This window comes from Orcinus orca, chromosome 1 (genome assembly GCF_937001465.1).
Source record: "Orcinus orca chromosome 1, mOrcOrc1.1, whole genome shotgun sequence".
NCBI lineage: Eukaryota > Metazoa > Chordata > Mammalia > Artiodactyla > Delphinidae > Orcinus > Orcinus orca.
The window spans coordinates 40,848,853-40,860,747 of record NC_064559.1 but is presented as its reverse complement, the minus strand read 5'-3'; the positions used below and the strand labels follow the sequence as shown (position 1 = coordinate 40,860,747).

At 41.8% G+C, this 11,895-nt stretch overlaps 1 protein-coding gene across 10 annotated transcripts in view; it reads right to left on the bottom strand.

Moving 5' to 3' along the window:
* TRAF5 (TNF receptor associated factor 5) overlaps nucleotides 1-11,895 on the bottom strand; it is a 49,808-nt gene that overhangs the window by 19,814 nt on the left and 18,099 nt on the right. For 8 of the 10 annotated variants that reach the window (XM_049701455.1, XM_049701475.1, XM_049701477.1 and 5 more), the window contains 3 exons: nucleotides 5,150-5,228; nucleotides 1,572-1,790; nucleotides 531-588 (listed from right to left, as the gene is read on the bottom strand). In XM_049701455.1, the coding sequence (XP_049557412.1) occupies nucleotides 531-588; nucleotides 1,572-1,789 (276 nt within the window). In that variant the 5' untranslated portion in view covers nucleotide 1,790; nucleotides 5,150-5,228. Of the gene's footprint in view, nucleotides 1-530; nucleotides 589-766; nucleotides 1,108-1,571; nucleotides 1,791-5,149; nucleotides 5,229-11,895 lie in introns of those variants that run through there. The other 2 variants (XM_033438074.2, XM_049701470.1) reach the window with 1 other exon arrangement.

Genomic DNA, 11,895 nt, shown 5'->3' with positions numbered 1-11,895 from the left:
TGGTAAGAATGTAAAATGGTGCAGCTGCTTTGGAAAATAGCCTGGCAGTGCCTCAGAACGTTAAACACAGAGTTACCATGAGACCCAGTCATTCCGCTCCTAGGCACACACCCCAGAAACATGTACACTTTAAAGGCAAATTTTATGGCAAATGCATTGTATCTCAATAAAGCTATTGTTAGACATAATAATAATAAAAGAAAGTTTTAGAGACTAAACAGATGAGAAAGTGATTCCAGGAAGCAGGGTGTTTCATTTCTGCAAGTGACTCATGGTAACTGGAGCTAGTACAGGAAAAGGGTAAAGAAGAAGTGGGAGAAGAATCCTGGGGGGGTCAGTAAGGACTCAAACTAGCCTCTCTCAAAGAGGGGTGGGAGTGGGGTCCCACCTTACCCCACAGTAGAGGAATATGGATTCCAAGGAAGGTCCCCCTCCTGCTCTTCTGCTCCAACTTCTCTGTCCAATTCAACCCAGGACACTGGCTGCTCCGTCACCCAGAGAACTGCTAACCCGAAGCACGATTGTCTTACCTCCTGAGATTTGATCACCTCCTTATCTACAGGGCAGAGTGGGACTGCGTTTAATTCTCTGGAAAGAAAAATCAAAATGAAGCCAGAATTAAGGGTTGACCTCAACAGCCCATCCAAGAGCAGCTGCAGCGCTTCAGCCACCCCCTTGCAGTTCCCCCTGAGCAGGCCAGGCCCTGTCTTTATTCATGCTGTTCCCTCCCCCCAGAAGGGGCCCCCCAGTACCCCAACTTCAGCACCTCCTCAGTCTGCCTGAGAAACTCCCATTCATCCTCCAGGATGTGAGTCAAAGAGGGAGTCCTGCAGACAGGGTCAAATGTCCTCTGCCAACGTTCCCTCGGCAGTCTTGTGCTATCACACTGCACCCCAACTTGCACCTTCACTAGAACATAGAGGGTCCTCTGTCACACTGGACCTCCAGCTCTTCACCTCTGTGCACTAGAGCTTGGTTTAGCAGGGTGTCTGGAACACACAGGTGCTGAATGAACGAACCCAGGAATGAATGAGAAGGTGCTGTAATAACCCCCTTTGCAAGCTTGGGAGGGTACAACTCCCGTGGCATCCCTGTATAAACCCCCAAGGCCTGCTTCCATGTCTCTCCTGGTCTCCACCTCAAAATGGCACAACCCACGTTTTACAGCTGCCGGGGAGTCGACAGAGTATCCACGGCGGCAAGGAACCTTCCAGATGCGACACCACCTCTGCCTCAAGCAAGGAAAGGTCAGGGCGCCTACAGGAAAGACCCCCGTGAGATACAGGTCCTTCCTCACATGGACTGTGCACTGAGGTCTGCCTTCGTGTGCAAAACAGGTGTGGTCTGAATTTTCAGAAAAGGTGACTATCAATAAGACGGAAAAAAATGAAGATTATTCCTCAGGCTCTCAGAGAAGGGTGCTGGGAGGGCCCGTCCTCATATTCGTGGTTCTGTGGCCAACCACAGCAATTCCCGAAACCACGATTACAGTTGAGCGGCCACAGATGACACGTAGATCCCAGGAACAGCCCTGTCCGCTTCTGGCCGGAGCGCAGGCCCTGAGCGCTCACCTCAGGGACAGGATGCAGTGCTGGCAGAAGCGGTGCCCACAGCCCGTCTGGTGGGGGTTGTGAAGCACTGAGCGGCAGAAGGCACATCTGTAGCGCTCTTCCAGCTGCTCCACAAACTGGTACTCTGCATCTGGCTCAAAGTCCAAAGACGTGGAGTTACCAGAATTCTGGCGGATGAAGCCACAGGGGACACCTCCTTGCTCCTCAGAACAAGCCATTCTGGGGGATCAGGAGAAGAGAAGGAAAATTCAGTGTGCGAACACCACAGCAACTACAGCCATCAGGTGTTTGAATCATCTGTTCCCTGATTAATGAACATCACCCACAGGGTCATTCTGTTATGACTTTGTAACCATAGTAACAATCTCCTGCCACTGGAGGGCTCCTGCAGAGGGGAGGTGGCTTTGGGGCGCTCAGCGGGAGGCTGGACCAGATAACTTCTAGCGCGATTCAGTGAGACTTCAGCCCACTGTCCATCAAAAGGATGCTAAATTATCCTTCAGTGTGGCTACATGCTTGGGCAAAATATAGCCAGGTGTTAACTACATTCTGAGTAAACTCTGGTTATGGATTTTTCTTCCACTCATTTGAGAAAATTGAAACAAATGTTTTGTTAACATTTTTTAGAAGCAAGAACTTTGTATACCAGTACATTCCTTGCAAAATATATAAATACACCACCACCACTAAGCCACACCATTTCTCACCTGAGCTAAATAAAAGCCCATTAACTGCTTTCCCCTCCAATCCATTCTCCATACAGCCAGGGTGATATTTTCAAAATACAAGTATGATGGAAGATTATCTCCCCTCATCATTCAGTGGCTTCCCTGCGCTCTTAGGTTAAAGCCCGTGGTGCTAAGCAGGCTACAAGAATGCATCCTCCCCACCCAGTAGCATCCTGGACCTCTCCTCCCCTTGCTTCCTGCACTCCAACTACACAGGCCTTCTTTTAGTTCTTCCAATATATCATGCTGTCTTCTGCCACAGGGCCTTTGCACGAGCTGTTGCCTCCGTGCTTCCACTATCCCCTTCCAGGCCTCCTCATTTAGTTAACTCATATTCATGCTTCAAATTTCATTGCAAGCTTCATATTCTCAGGTAAGCTTTTTCTTCTCCCCCTGGTCTGACAGCAGGAGGTCTACTCATCAGTCTGTAAAACATGCAAGGCTTCCAGGGAGTGGCTAGGGGATAAAGGTAAGTGTGTGTGTGGGGGGTGGATTTTTTGCTTATAATCCTTTTGAATTTTTGAATATGGATATATTACCCATCCAAATATTTTAAAAATATACAAAACCAAAAACCCATTCATCCACTGTTATATCTGTCATAGAACCAGGTTCCATTCCTTCAGAGCAACGCTTGATTTGAGATTGGACACGCACTTGTGTGATTATTTTATTTATATCTATGCTCCTCAGTGACATACAGATAGCATCTGGTCTTGGTCACTGCTGCGTTTCCAGCCCTTGGCACTAAGCCAGGCGTGGAGAACAACTCAGCTATTTGTTGAGTTAAAGTTATTCAATGGACTTTTTGTGAGACCCTCAGCAGGGCAGCTCTAAGTAGTACTGGCCTCTAACATAGTGATTCTTTTTTTTTTTTCTAATAGGTGAGGGAAATTAAGAGGTGCAACCTTCCAGTTACAAAATAAATGAGTCATAACATAGTGATTCTTAACCTTTTCTGAGCAAGGACTTCCCCTGGCTTTGAAAATTTGATGAAAACTCTAGACCTTCTCCCTATAAAATAGCACACACATCTTACATGTGTACCCTTAAGGACCCTTGGGACCCCCACCAGGGGTCCCCAGGTTAATAACAGTCTGTCTGCCCTGCAGGCATGCTGCTACTTTTGGCACAGTGCCAGGAGTCGTGGTTTCAGTGTCTGCAAACAGTGAAAGGATGGGTGGTCCTTGGGGGTGACATCCCTCCATGTGGCTGTGGTACAGGAAGGCTTGGCCTTCAGGATTGCTTGTTCTTGGGATCCCTCATGATTCTCCTGGAGCTGACAAGTTCAGCTGGGCCTGGGAGCAGCTGTGTGGCCTGACCACGTAGGCAAGAGATGGGCAGCCCCATTCAACCCTAAGCTCTGCCCAGGTCAGCTGCTGAGTCCGGGCTGTGGCCTGGATGAATGGAGCAGAGGAAGCAACTGGCCTCTTTCAGCAAATAAAGCTTGCTCTCTGGAGAAGCCCAGCAGACCAGGGGATTGTCTTCTTTGTCCTGGGGTTTGAGACCAAAGCCCCACGTTTTCCTCCCTGCATGTTTCCTGCAGAATTTCAAGGGTGGTAGGTGAGCAGAACAGGATGTGATTGTTCCCCCTTTAACGTTGTTTACTCTTGAGATTTATCAAAAAAGTTTTAATTATGATGATGAAGAGGCACAGCACTTGATGTACACAAACAACCTAATAACCAAGACTCACCTTTCTCTCAGAGGAGGGGGAGAACCTATTCCAAACTGCCCTAATCTGTCCTGTGTCCTCTAGTCCCAAGGGAGGAGAACAATTCACGTCCTGTAGGATTCTCTCTCAAGATCACACTCGTGTCTATGTCACAGAGCATCTAAATTTGGACCCTCAGAGATATACTCTAAAGCAGCAGGTCTGTTGAGCCCCCAGAACAAGGGAGTAGGATGTACAAAACTCAGTTTGGGTTCCCCTCCACTACATTCTATCCTCTTTCCTAGCACAAGAATTTAATGTGCTCATCTGTGTCTCTGTCTTTCTCTACCTTCCAGTCAATTTTGCTGTGAACCAAAAATCACTCTACAAAATAAAATCTCTTAAAAAATGTGAGGACAACTAGGGCACCTACTAGGCACTGGTGAGGGACCACAGACACCTAAGTGCACAGGAGGAACCCCCAGCAACCAGCTGTTTCAATTATACTTTTATTTTTCCTAATATATTTTTTATCTTTCTTATTTTTATTATATTTTTTTGCGGTACAAGGGGCTCTCACTGTTGTGGCCTCTCCCGTTGCGGAGCACAGGCTCCAGACGCGCAGGCTCAGCGGCCATGGCTCACGGGCCCAGCCGCTCCGCGGCATGTGAGATCCTCCCGGACCGAGGCACGAACCCGTGTCCCCTGCATCAGCAGGCGGACTCTCAACCACTGTGCCACCAGGGAAGCCCTATATTTCTTATTTTACTTTGTTCTTTATTCTTTGATATTTTACTGCTCCTTTTGTTTCTTTGTTTCTTTCTTTCTTTTTTTTTTTTTACCACACCACAAAGGCTGTGGGATCTTGGTTCCCAGGCTGGAGGTCAGGCCTGAGCTCCTGTGGTGGGAGCTCCGAGTCCAAACCGCCGGACTAACAGAGAACCTCAGACCCCAGGGAATATTAGTCAGAGTGAGGCCTCCCGGAGGTCCTCATCTCAGCACCAAGACCTGGATCTATCCAACTGCCTGCAAACTCCAGTTCTGGAGGCCTCAGGTCAAACAACTAGTAAGACAGGAATACAGCACCACCCATCAAAAAAAAAAAAAAAAAGAAATGACAAAAACTATGTTACAGACGAAGGAGAAAGGTAAAAACCTACAAGACCAAATAAATGAAGATGAAATAGGCAACTTACCTGAAAACGAATTCAGGGTAATGATAGTAAAGATGATCCAAAATTTAAAATACTCTAGAAGGAATCAGTAGCAGAATAACTGAAACAGAAAAACAGATAAGTGAGCTGGAAGATAAAATGGTGGAAATACTGCCAGGGAGCAGAATAAAGAAAAAAGAATGAAAAGAATTGACTACAGTCTCAGAGACCTCTGGAACAACATTAAATACACCAACGTTCGAATTATAGGGGTCCCAGAAGAAGAAGAGAGAAAGAAAGGGTTTGAGAAATATTTGAAGAGATTATAGTCGAAAACTTCCCTAAGATGAAAAAGGAAATAATCAAGTCCAGGAAGCACAGAGGGTACCAAAAAGGATAAACCCAAAGAGAAACATGCTGAGACATATTAACCAAACTTTCAAAAATTAAATACAAAGAAAAATATTAAAAGCAGCAAGGGAAAAGCAACAAATAACATACAAGGGAATCCCCATAAGGTTAACAGCTAATCGTTCAGACTCTGAAAGCCAGAAGTAGGTGGCAGGACACATTTGAAGTGATGAAAGGGAAAAACCTACAACCAAGATTACGCTACCTAGCAAGGACCTCATTCAGATTCGATGGAGAAATTAAAATCTTTACAGACAAGCAAAAGTTAAGAGAATTCAGCACCACCAAACCAGCTTTACAACAAATGCTAAAGGAAGTTCTCTAGGCAGGAAACACAAGAGAAGGAAAAGACCTATAAAAACAAACCCAAAACAATTAATAAAATGGTAGTAGGAACATACATATTGATAATTACCTTAAATGTAAATGGATTAAACACTCCAACCAAAAGACATAGACTGGCTGAATGGATACAAAAACAAGACCCATATATATGCTGTCTACAAGAAACGCACTTCAGACCTAGGGACACATACAGACTGAAAGTGAGGGGATGGAAAAAGATATTCCATGCAAAAGAAAATCAAAAGAAAGCTGGAGTAGCATTTCTGATATCAGACAAAATAGACTAAAATAAAGACTATTAAAAGAGATAAAGAAGGACAATACATAATGATCAAGGGATCAATCCAAGTAGAAGATATAACAATTGTAAATATTTATTCACCCAACATAGGAGCACCTCAATACATAAGGCAAATGCTAACAGCCATAAAAGGGAAATGGACAGTAACACAATCATAGCAGGGGACTTTAACACCCCACTTTCACCAATGGACAGATCATCCAAAATGAAAATAAATAAGGAAACACAAGGTTTAAATGACACATTAAACAAGGTGAACTTAATTGATATTTATAGGCTATTCCATCCAAAAACAACAGAATACACCTTCTTCTCAAGTGCTCATGGAACATTCTCCAGGATAGACCATATCTTGGGTCACAAATCAAACCTTGGTAAATTTTTAAAAATTGAAATCGTATCAAGTATCATTTCCGACCAGAATGCTATGAGACTAGGCATCAATTATAGGAAAAAAAACTGTAAAAAATACAAACACATGGAGGCTAAACAATACACTACTAAATAACCAAGACATTGCTGAAGAAATCAAAGAGGAAATCAAAAAATACCTAGAGACAAATGACAATGAAAACACAACAGTGCAAAACCTATGGAAGGCAGCAAAAGCAGTTCTAAGAGGGAAGTTTATAGCAATATGATCCTACCTCAAGAAACAAGAAAAATCTCAAGTAAACAACCTAACCTTACACATAAAGCAATTAAAGAAAGAAGAACAAAAAACCCCAATGTTACCAGAAGGAAAGAAATCATAAAGATCAGATCAGAAATAAATGAAAAAGAAATGAAGGAAACAATAGCAAGGAACAATAAAACTAAAAGCTGGTTCTTTGAGAAGATAAACAAAATTGATAAACCATTAGCCAGACTCATCAAGAGAAAAAGGGAGAAGACTCAAACCAACAGAAGTAGAAATGAAAAAGAAGTAACAACTGACACTGGAGAAATACAAAGGATCAAGAGAGATTACTACAAGCAACTATATGCCAATAAAATGGACAACCTGGAAGAAATGGACAAATTCTTAGAAAAGCACAACCTTCCAAGGCTGAACCAGGAAGAAACAGAAAATATAAACAGACCAATCAAAAGCACTGAAATTGAAACTGTGATTAAAAATCTTCCAACAAACAAAAGTCCAGGACCAGATGGCTTCACGGGCGAATTCTATCAAACATGTAGAGAAGAGCTAACACCTATCCTTCTCAAACTCTTCCAAAATATAGCAGAGGAAGGAACACTCACAAAATCATTTTACAAGGCCACCATCACCCGGATACGAAAACCAGACAAAGATGTCACAAAAAAAGAAAGCTACAGGCCAGTATCACTGATGAACATAGCTGCAAAAATCCTCAACAAAATACTAGCAAACAGAATCCAACAGCACATCAAAAGGATCATACACCATATTCAAGTGGGTTTTATCCCAGGAATGCAAGGATTCTTCAATATACACAACTCAATCAATGTGATACACCATATTAACAAACTGAAGGATAAAAACCATATGATAATCTTAATAGATGCAGAAAAAGCTTTCGACAAAATTCAACACCCACTTATGATAAAAACTCTGGAGAAAGTAGGCACAGAGGGAACCTACGTCAACATAATAAAGGCCATATATGACAAACCCACAGCCAGCATCATTCTCAATGGTGGAAAACTGAAACCATTTGCTCTACGATCAGGAACAAGACAAGGTTGCCCACTCACCACTATTATTCAACATAGTTTTGGAAGTTTTAGCCACAGCAATCAGAGAAGAAAAATAAATAAAATGAATCCAAATCAGAAAAGAAGAAATAAAGCTGTCACTGTTTGCAGATGACATGATACACTACATAGAGTATCCTAAAGATGCTACCAGAAAACTACTAGAGCTAATCAATGAGTTTGGTAAGGTAGCAGGATACAAAATTAATGCACAGAAATCTGTTGCATTCCTATACACTAATGATGAAAAATCAGAAAGAGAAATTAAAGAAACAATTCCGTTTACCACTGCAACAAAAAGAATAAAATAGCTAGTAATAAACCTACCTAAGGAGACAAAATGCCTGTATGCAGAAAACTATAAGACACTGATGAAAGAAATTAAAGATGATACAGACAGAGGGAGAGATATACCATGTTCTTGGATTGGAAGAATCAACATTGTGAAAATGACTATACTACCCAAAGCAATCTACAGATTCAGTGCAATCTCTCTCAAACTACCAATGGCATTTTTCACAGAACTAGAACAAAAAATTTCAAAATATGTATGGAAACACAAAAGACTCCAAATAGCCAAAGCAATCTTGAGAAAGAACAACGGAGCTGGAGGAATCAGGCTCCCTGACTTCAGACTACACTACAAAGCTACAGTAATCAAGACAGTATGGTATTGGCACAAAAACAGAAATATAAATCAATGGAACAGGATAGAGAGCCCAGAGATAAACCCATGCACGTATGGTCACCTTATTTTTGATAAAGGAGGCAAGAATATACAATGGAGAAAAGACAGCCTCTTCAATAAGTGGTGCTGGGAAAACTGGACAGCTATATGTAAAACAATGAAATTAGAACACTCCCTAACACCATACACAAAAATAAACTCAAAATGGATTAAAGACCTAAATGTAAGGCCAGACACTATAAAACTCTTAGAGGAAAACATAGGCAGAACACTCTATGACATAAATCACAGCAAGATCCTTTTTGACCCACCTCCTAGAGAAATGTAAATAAAAACAAAAATAAACAAATGGGAGCTAATGAAACTTAAAAGCTTTTGCACAGCAAAGGAAATCATAAACAAGACGAAAATACAACCCTCAGAATGGGAGAAAATATTTGCAAACTAAGCAACTGACAAAGGATTAATTTCCAAAATGTACAAGCAGCTCAATATCAAAACAACCCAATCCAAAAATGGGCAGAGATCTAAATAGACATTTCTCCAAAGAAGATGTACAGATTTCCAACAAACACATGAAAGGATGCTCAACATCACGAATCATTAGAGAAACGCAAATCAAAACTACAATGAGGTATCACCTCACACCGGTCAGAATGGCCATCATCAAAAAATCTACAAACAATAAATGCTGGAGAGGGTGTGGAAAAAAGGGTGGAATGTAAATTGATACAGCCACTATGGAGAATAGTATGGAGGTTCCTTAAAAATCTAAAATCAGAATGACCATATGACCCAGCAATCCCACTACTGGGCATATACCCGGAGAAAACCATAATTCGAAAAGAGACATGCACCCCAATGTTCATTGCAGCACTATTTACAATAGCCAGGACGTGGAAGCAACCTAAGTATCCATCGACAGATGAATGGATAAAGAAGATGTGGCACATATATACAATGGAATATTACTCAGCCATAAAAAGAAACGAAATTGAGTTATTTGTAGTGAGGTGGATGGACCTAGAGTCTGTCATACAGAATGTAGTAAGTCAGAAAGAGAAAAACAAATACCATATGCTAACACATATATATGGAGTCTAAAAACAAACAAACAAATAACAACAAAAAACGGTTCTGGAGAACCTAGGGGCAGGACAGGAAAAAAGAGGCAGACATAGACAATGGACTTGAAGACACGGGGATGGGGAAGGGTAAGCTGGGACGTAGTGAGAGAGTAACATTGACATATATACACTACCAAGTGTAAAATAGATAGCTAGTGGGAAGCAGCTGCATAGCACAGGGAGATCAGCTCGGTGCTTTGCGACCAATTAGAGGGGTGGGATAAGGAGGGTGGGAGGGAGACGCAAGAGGGAGGGGATATGGGGATATACATATGCATATGGCTGATTCACTTTGTTATACAACAGAAACTAACACAACATTGTAAAGCAATTATACTCCAATAAAAATGTTAAAAAATAATTTGAGGACTCCCAAAGAGTTTTTGCTTATGTCGGTTATATTTATTAACATTTACCATACTTGAGAGTAAAATCGAGGAATTAAAGAAAATATTTCTTTATTAATTCACTTTAAGATAATAATGAGCCAATTATATGTTAACATAAATAATATTTTTATGAAAAATAATCATTTTCCAAAAGAAAAAAGATTAGTGAGAAGAGTGGCTTTTTTTTTTTTTTTTTTTTTTTTACATTTTTGCACATATCAGTTTGGGCTTAAGAGAAGATAGCTGGATTCTCTTATCTACTCTGCATTCAGTCTGTTGCATTAACACATGTCATGTAGCTTCTGGAAAACACCACTGTATACTCATTAAAGGAGAGTAAAGATGGAAAGCGACATCTTAGTATTATCATGCAGATAGTTTTGCCCATGCAGATCCCCTGAAAGGGTCTCAGGGAGCCCCAGGCAGTGGTGTGGTGGTAAATGCTTAACAGTCTGCTCTCCTTGGGGAAAAATTCCAAGTCAAAGTTGTCAATTCTGTGCCTGAACATACCTGAATGATGCAAGAGCCGATTAGCTGTAGGAAACCCATGTCCCAGTAAGACCTGCTCCAGCACCCCGGGGCCCCTGAAGCCCGCTTTGGGGACCATTGGTCTATCAGGCTGCCCGGTGGCCTGCTCCTTGTCAGTCTTTGTACTGGCAGGCCCAGCATGTGACCCTCACAGATAGTCTCCTTGCTCCTGCTAGATGGCCAGTGGAGGACAGGACACCCCGGCCACACTCTCCCTACCACTGTGTGTCTTACCCGGCCCTGGTCAGCAGGCCTAAGTCATCCGCTGACCTTGTTCACTCTCCAGTGTTGTCTTGTCCAATACTTGTTTTCTATGCAATCGAGTTTTTATCTCATTAGATACAAAAAGATAAGCACTTGTGTTTTGCTCTACAATATGGACTTGAGATGTGTCAGGGGGACGTTCTTATACAGAAACCGAGCAGTGAAGTCTCCCAGGGCAGGGTCTGTCTCCATCCTCTGAAGCTCCTTCAGGCTTGTGACTCAGCTCCAAAAATGGAATCAATGCACTGCGCTGGCTGACATTAGAGAGCCCCAATAATAGAACTATAAAGGTTGACGTTTCTTTGTCTAACAAATATATTTCTCTAAGCAATTCAACATTTCCAGCTGGTACTCTGTCATTCCCAGGTTGCTATTTAGTGGAAATAAGAGCTCCATTTTATTAAAATCCTTCCCCTCTGGGTATAATAGCTTATGTAACAGGAACAGCAAAAGATTTCGGTTCTTATAAATAAGAAAAAAAATCATCAAAATTACTATTAGCGCGTGTATATCTCCTTACTGCAGTAAACAGTGTCTATTCCTGCCATTGATGGAATTATAATGGTCCTCCTGCTGAAGAGTTATTAACTCAAACCAAGAAAGACAAGAGAACATCATATCCCATCTGCTACCTAAGAACTCTTATTGAGTTTCTTTTAAATGCCATTTTTAAGCTTCATAAATTGATGCATCTTTTCCCTGAGAATTTTCTAGAAATTCCAAAGAAAGGCTAGGATGTCACGATTTAAAATATTCCCTCCCTCCCTCCTTCCTTCCTTTCCTCCTTCCTTCCTTCCTTCCCTCCTTTCTTCCTTTTTTTGAGAAGCTTTGTCATGTACTTTAATATCTGGTATATCTAGGCCCTCAATCCGACCCCACTGTTCCTCTTTACTTAGATATTTCTTCTGACTCATTTTTGGGGAACACATAATACATAGTCTAACATTCTGAAGCAGCATGAGTTTGGCTTTTCGTTACAATAAAAAGGACACATGTCTAGCAGAATTCACTCTCAG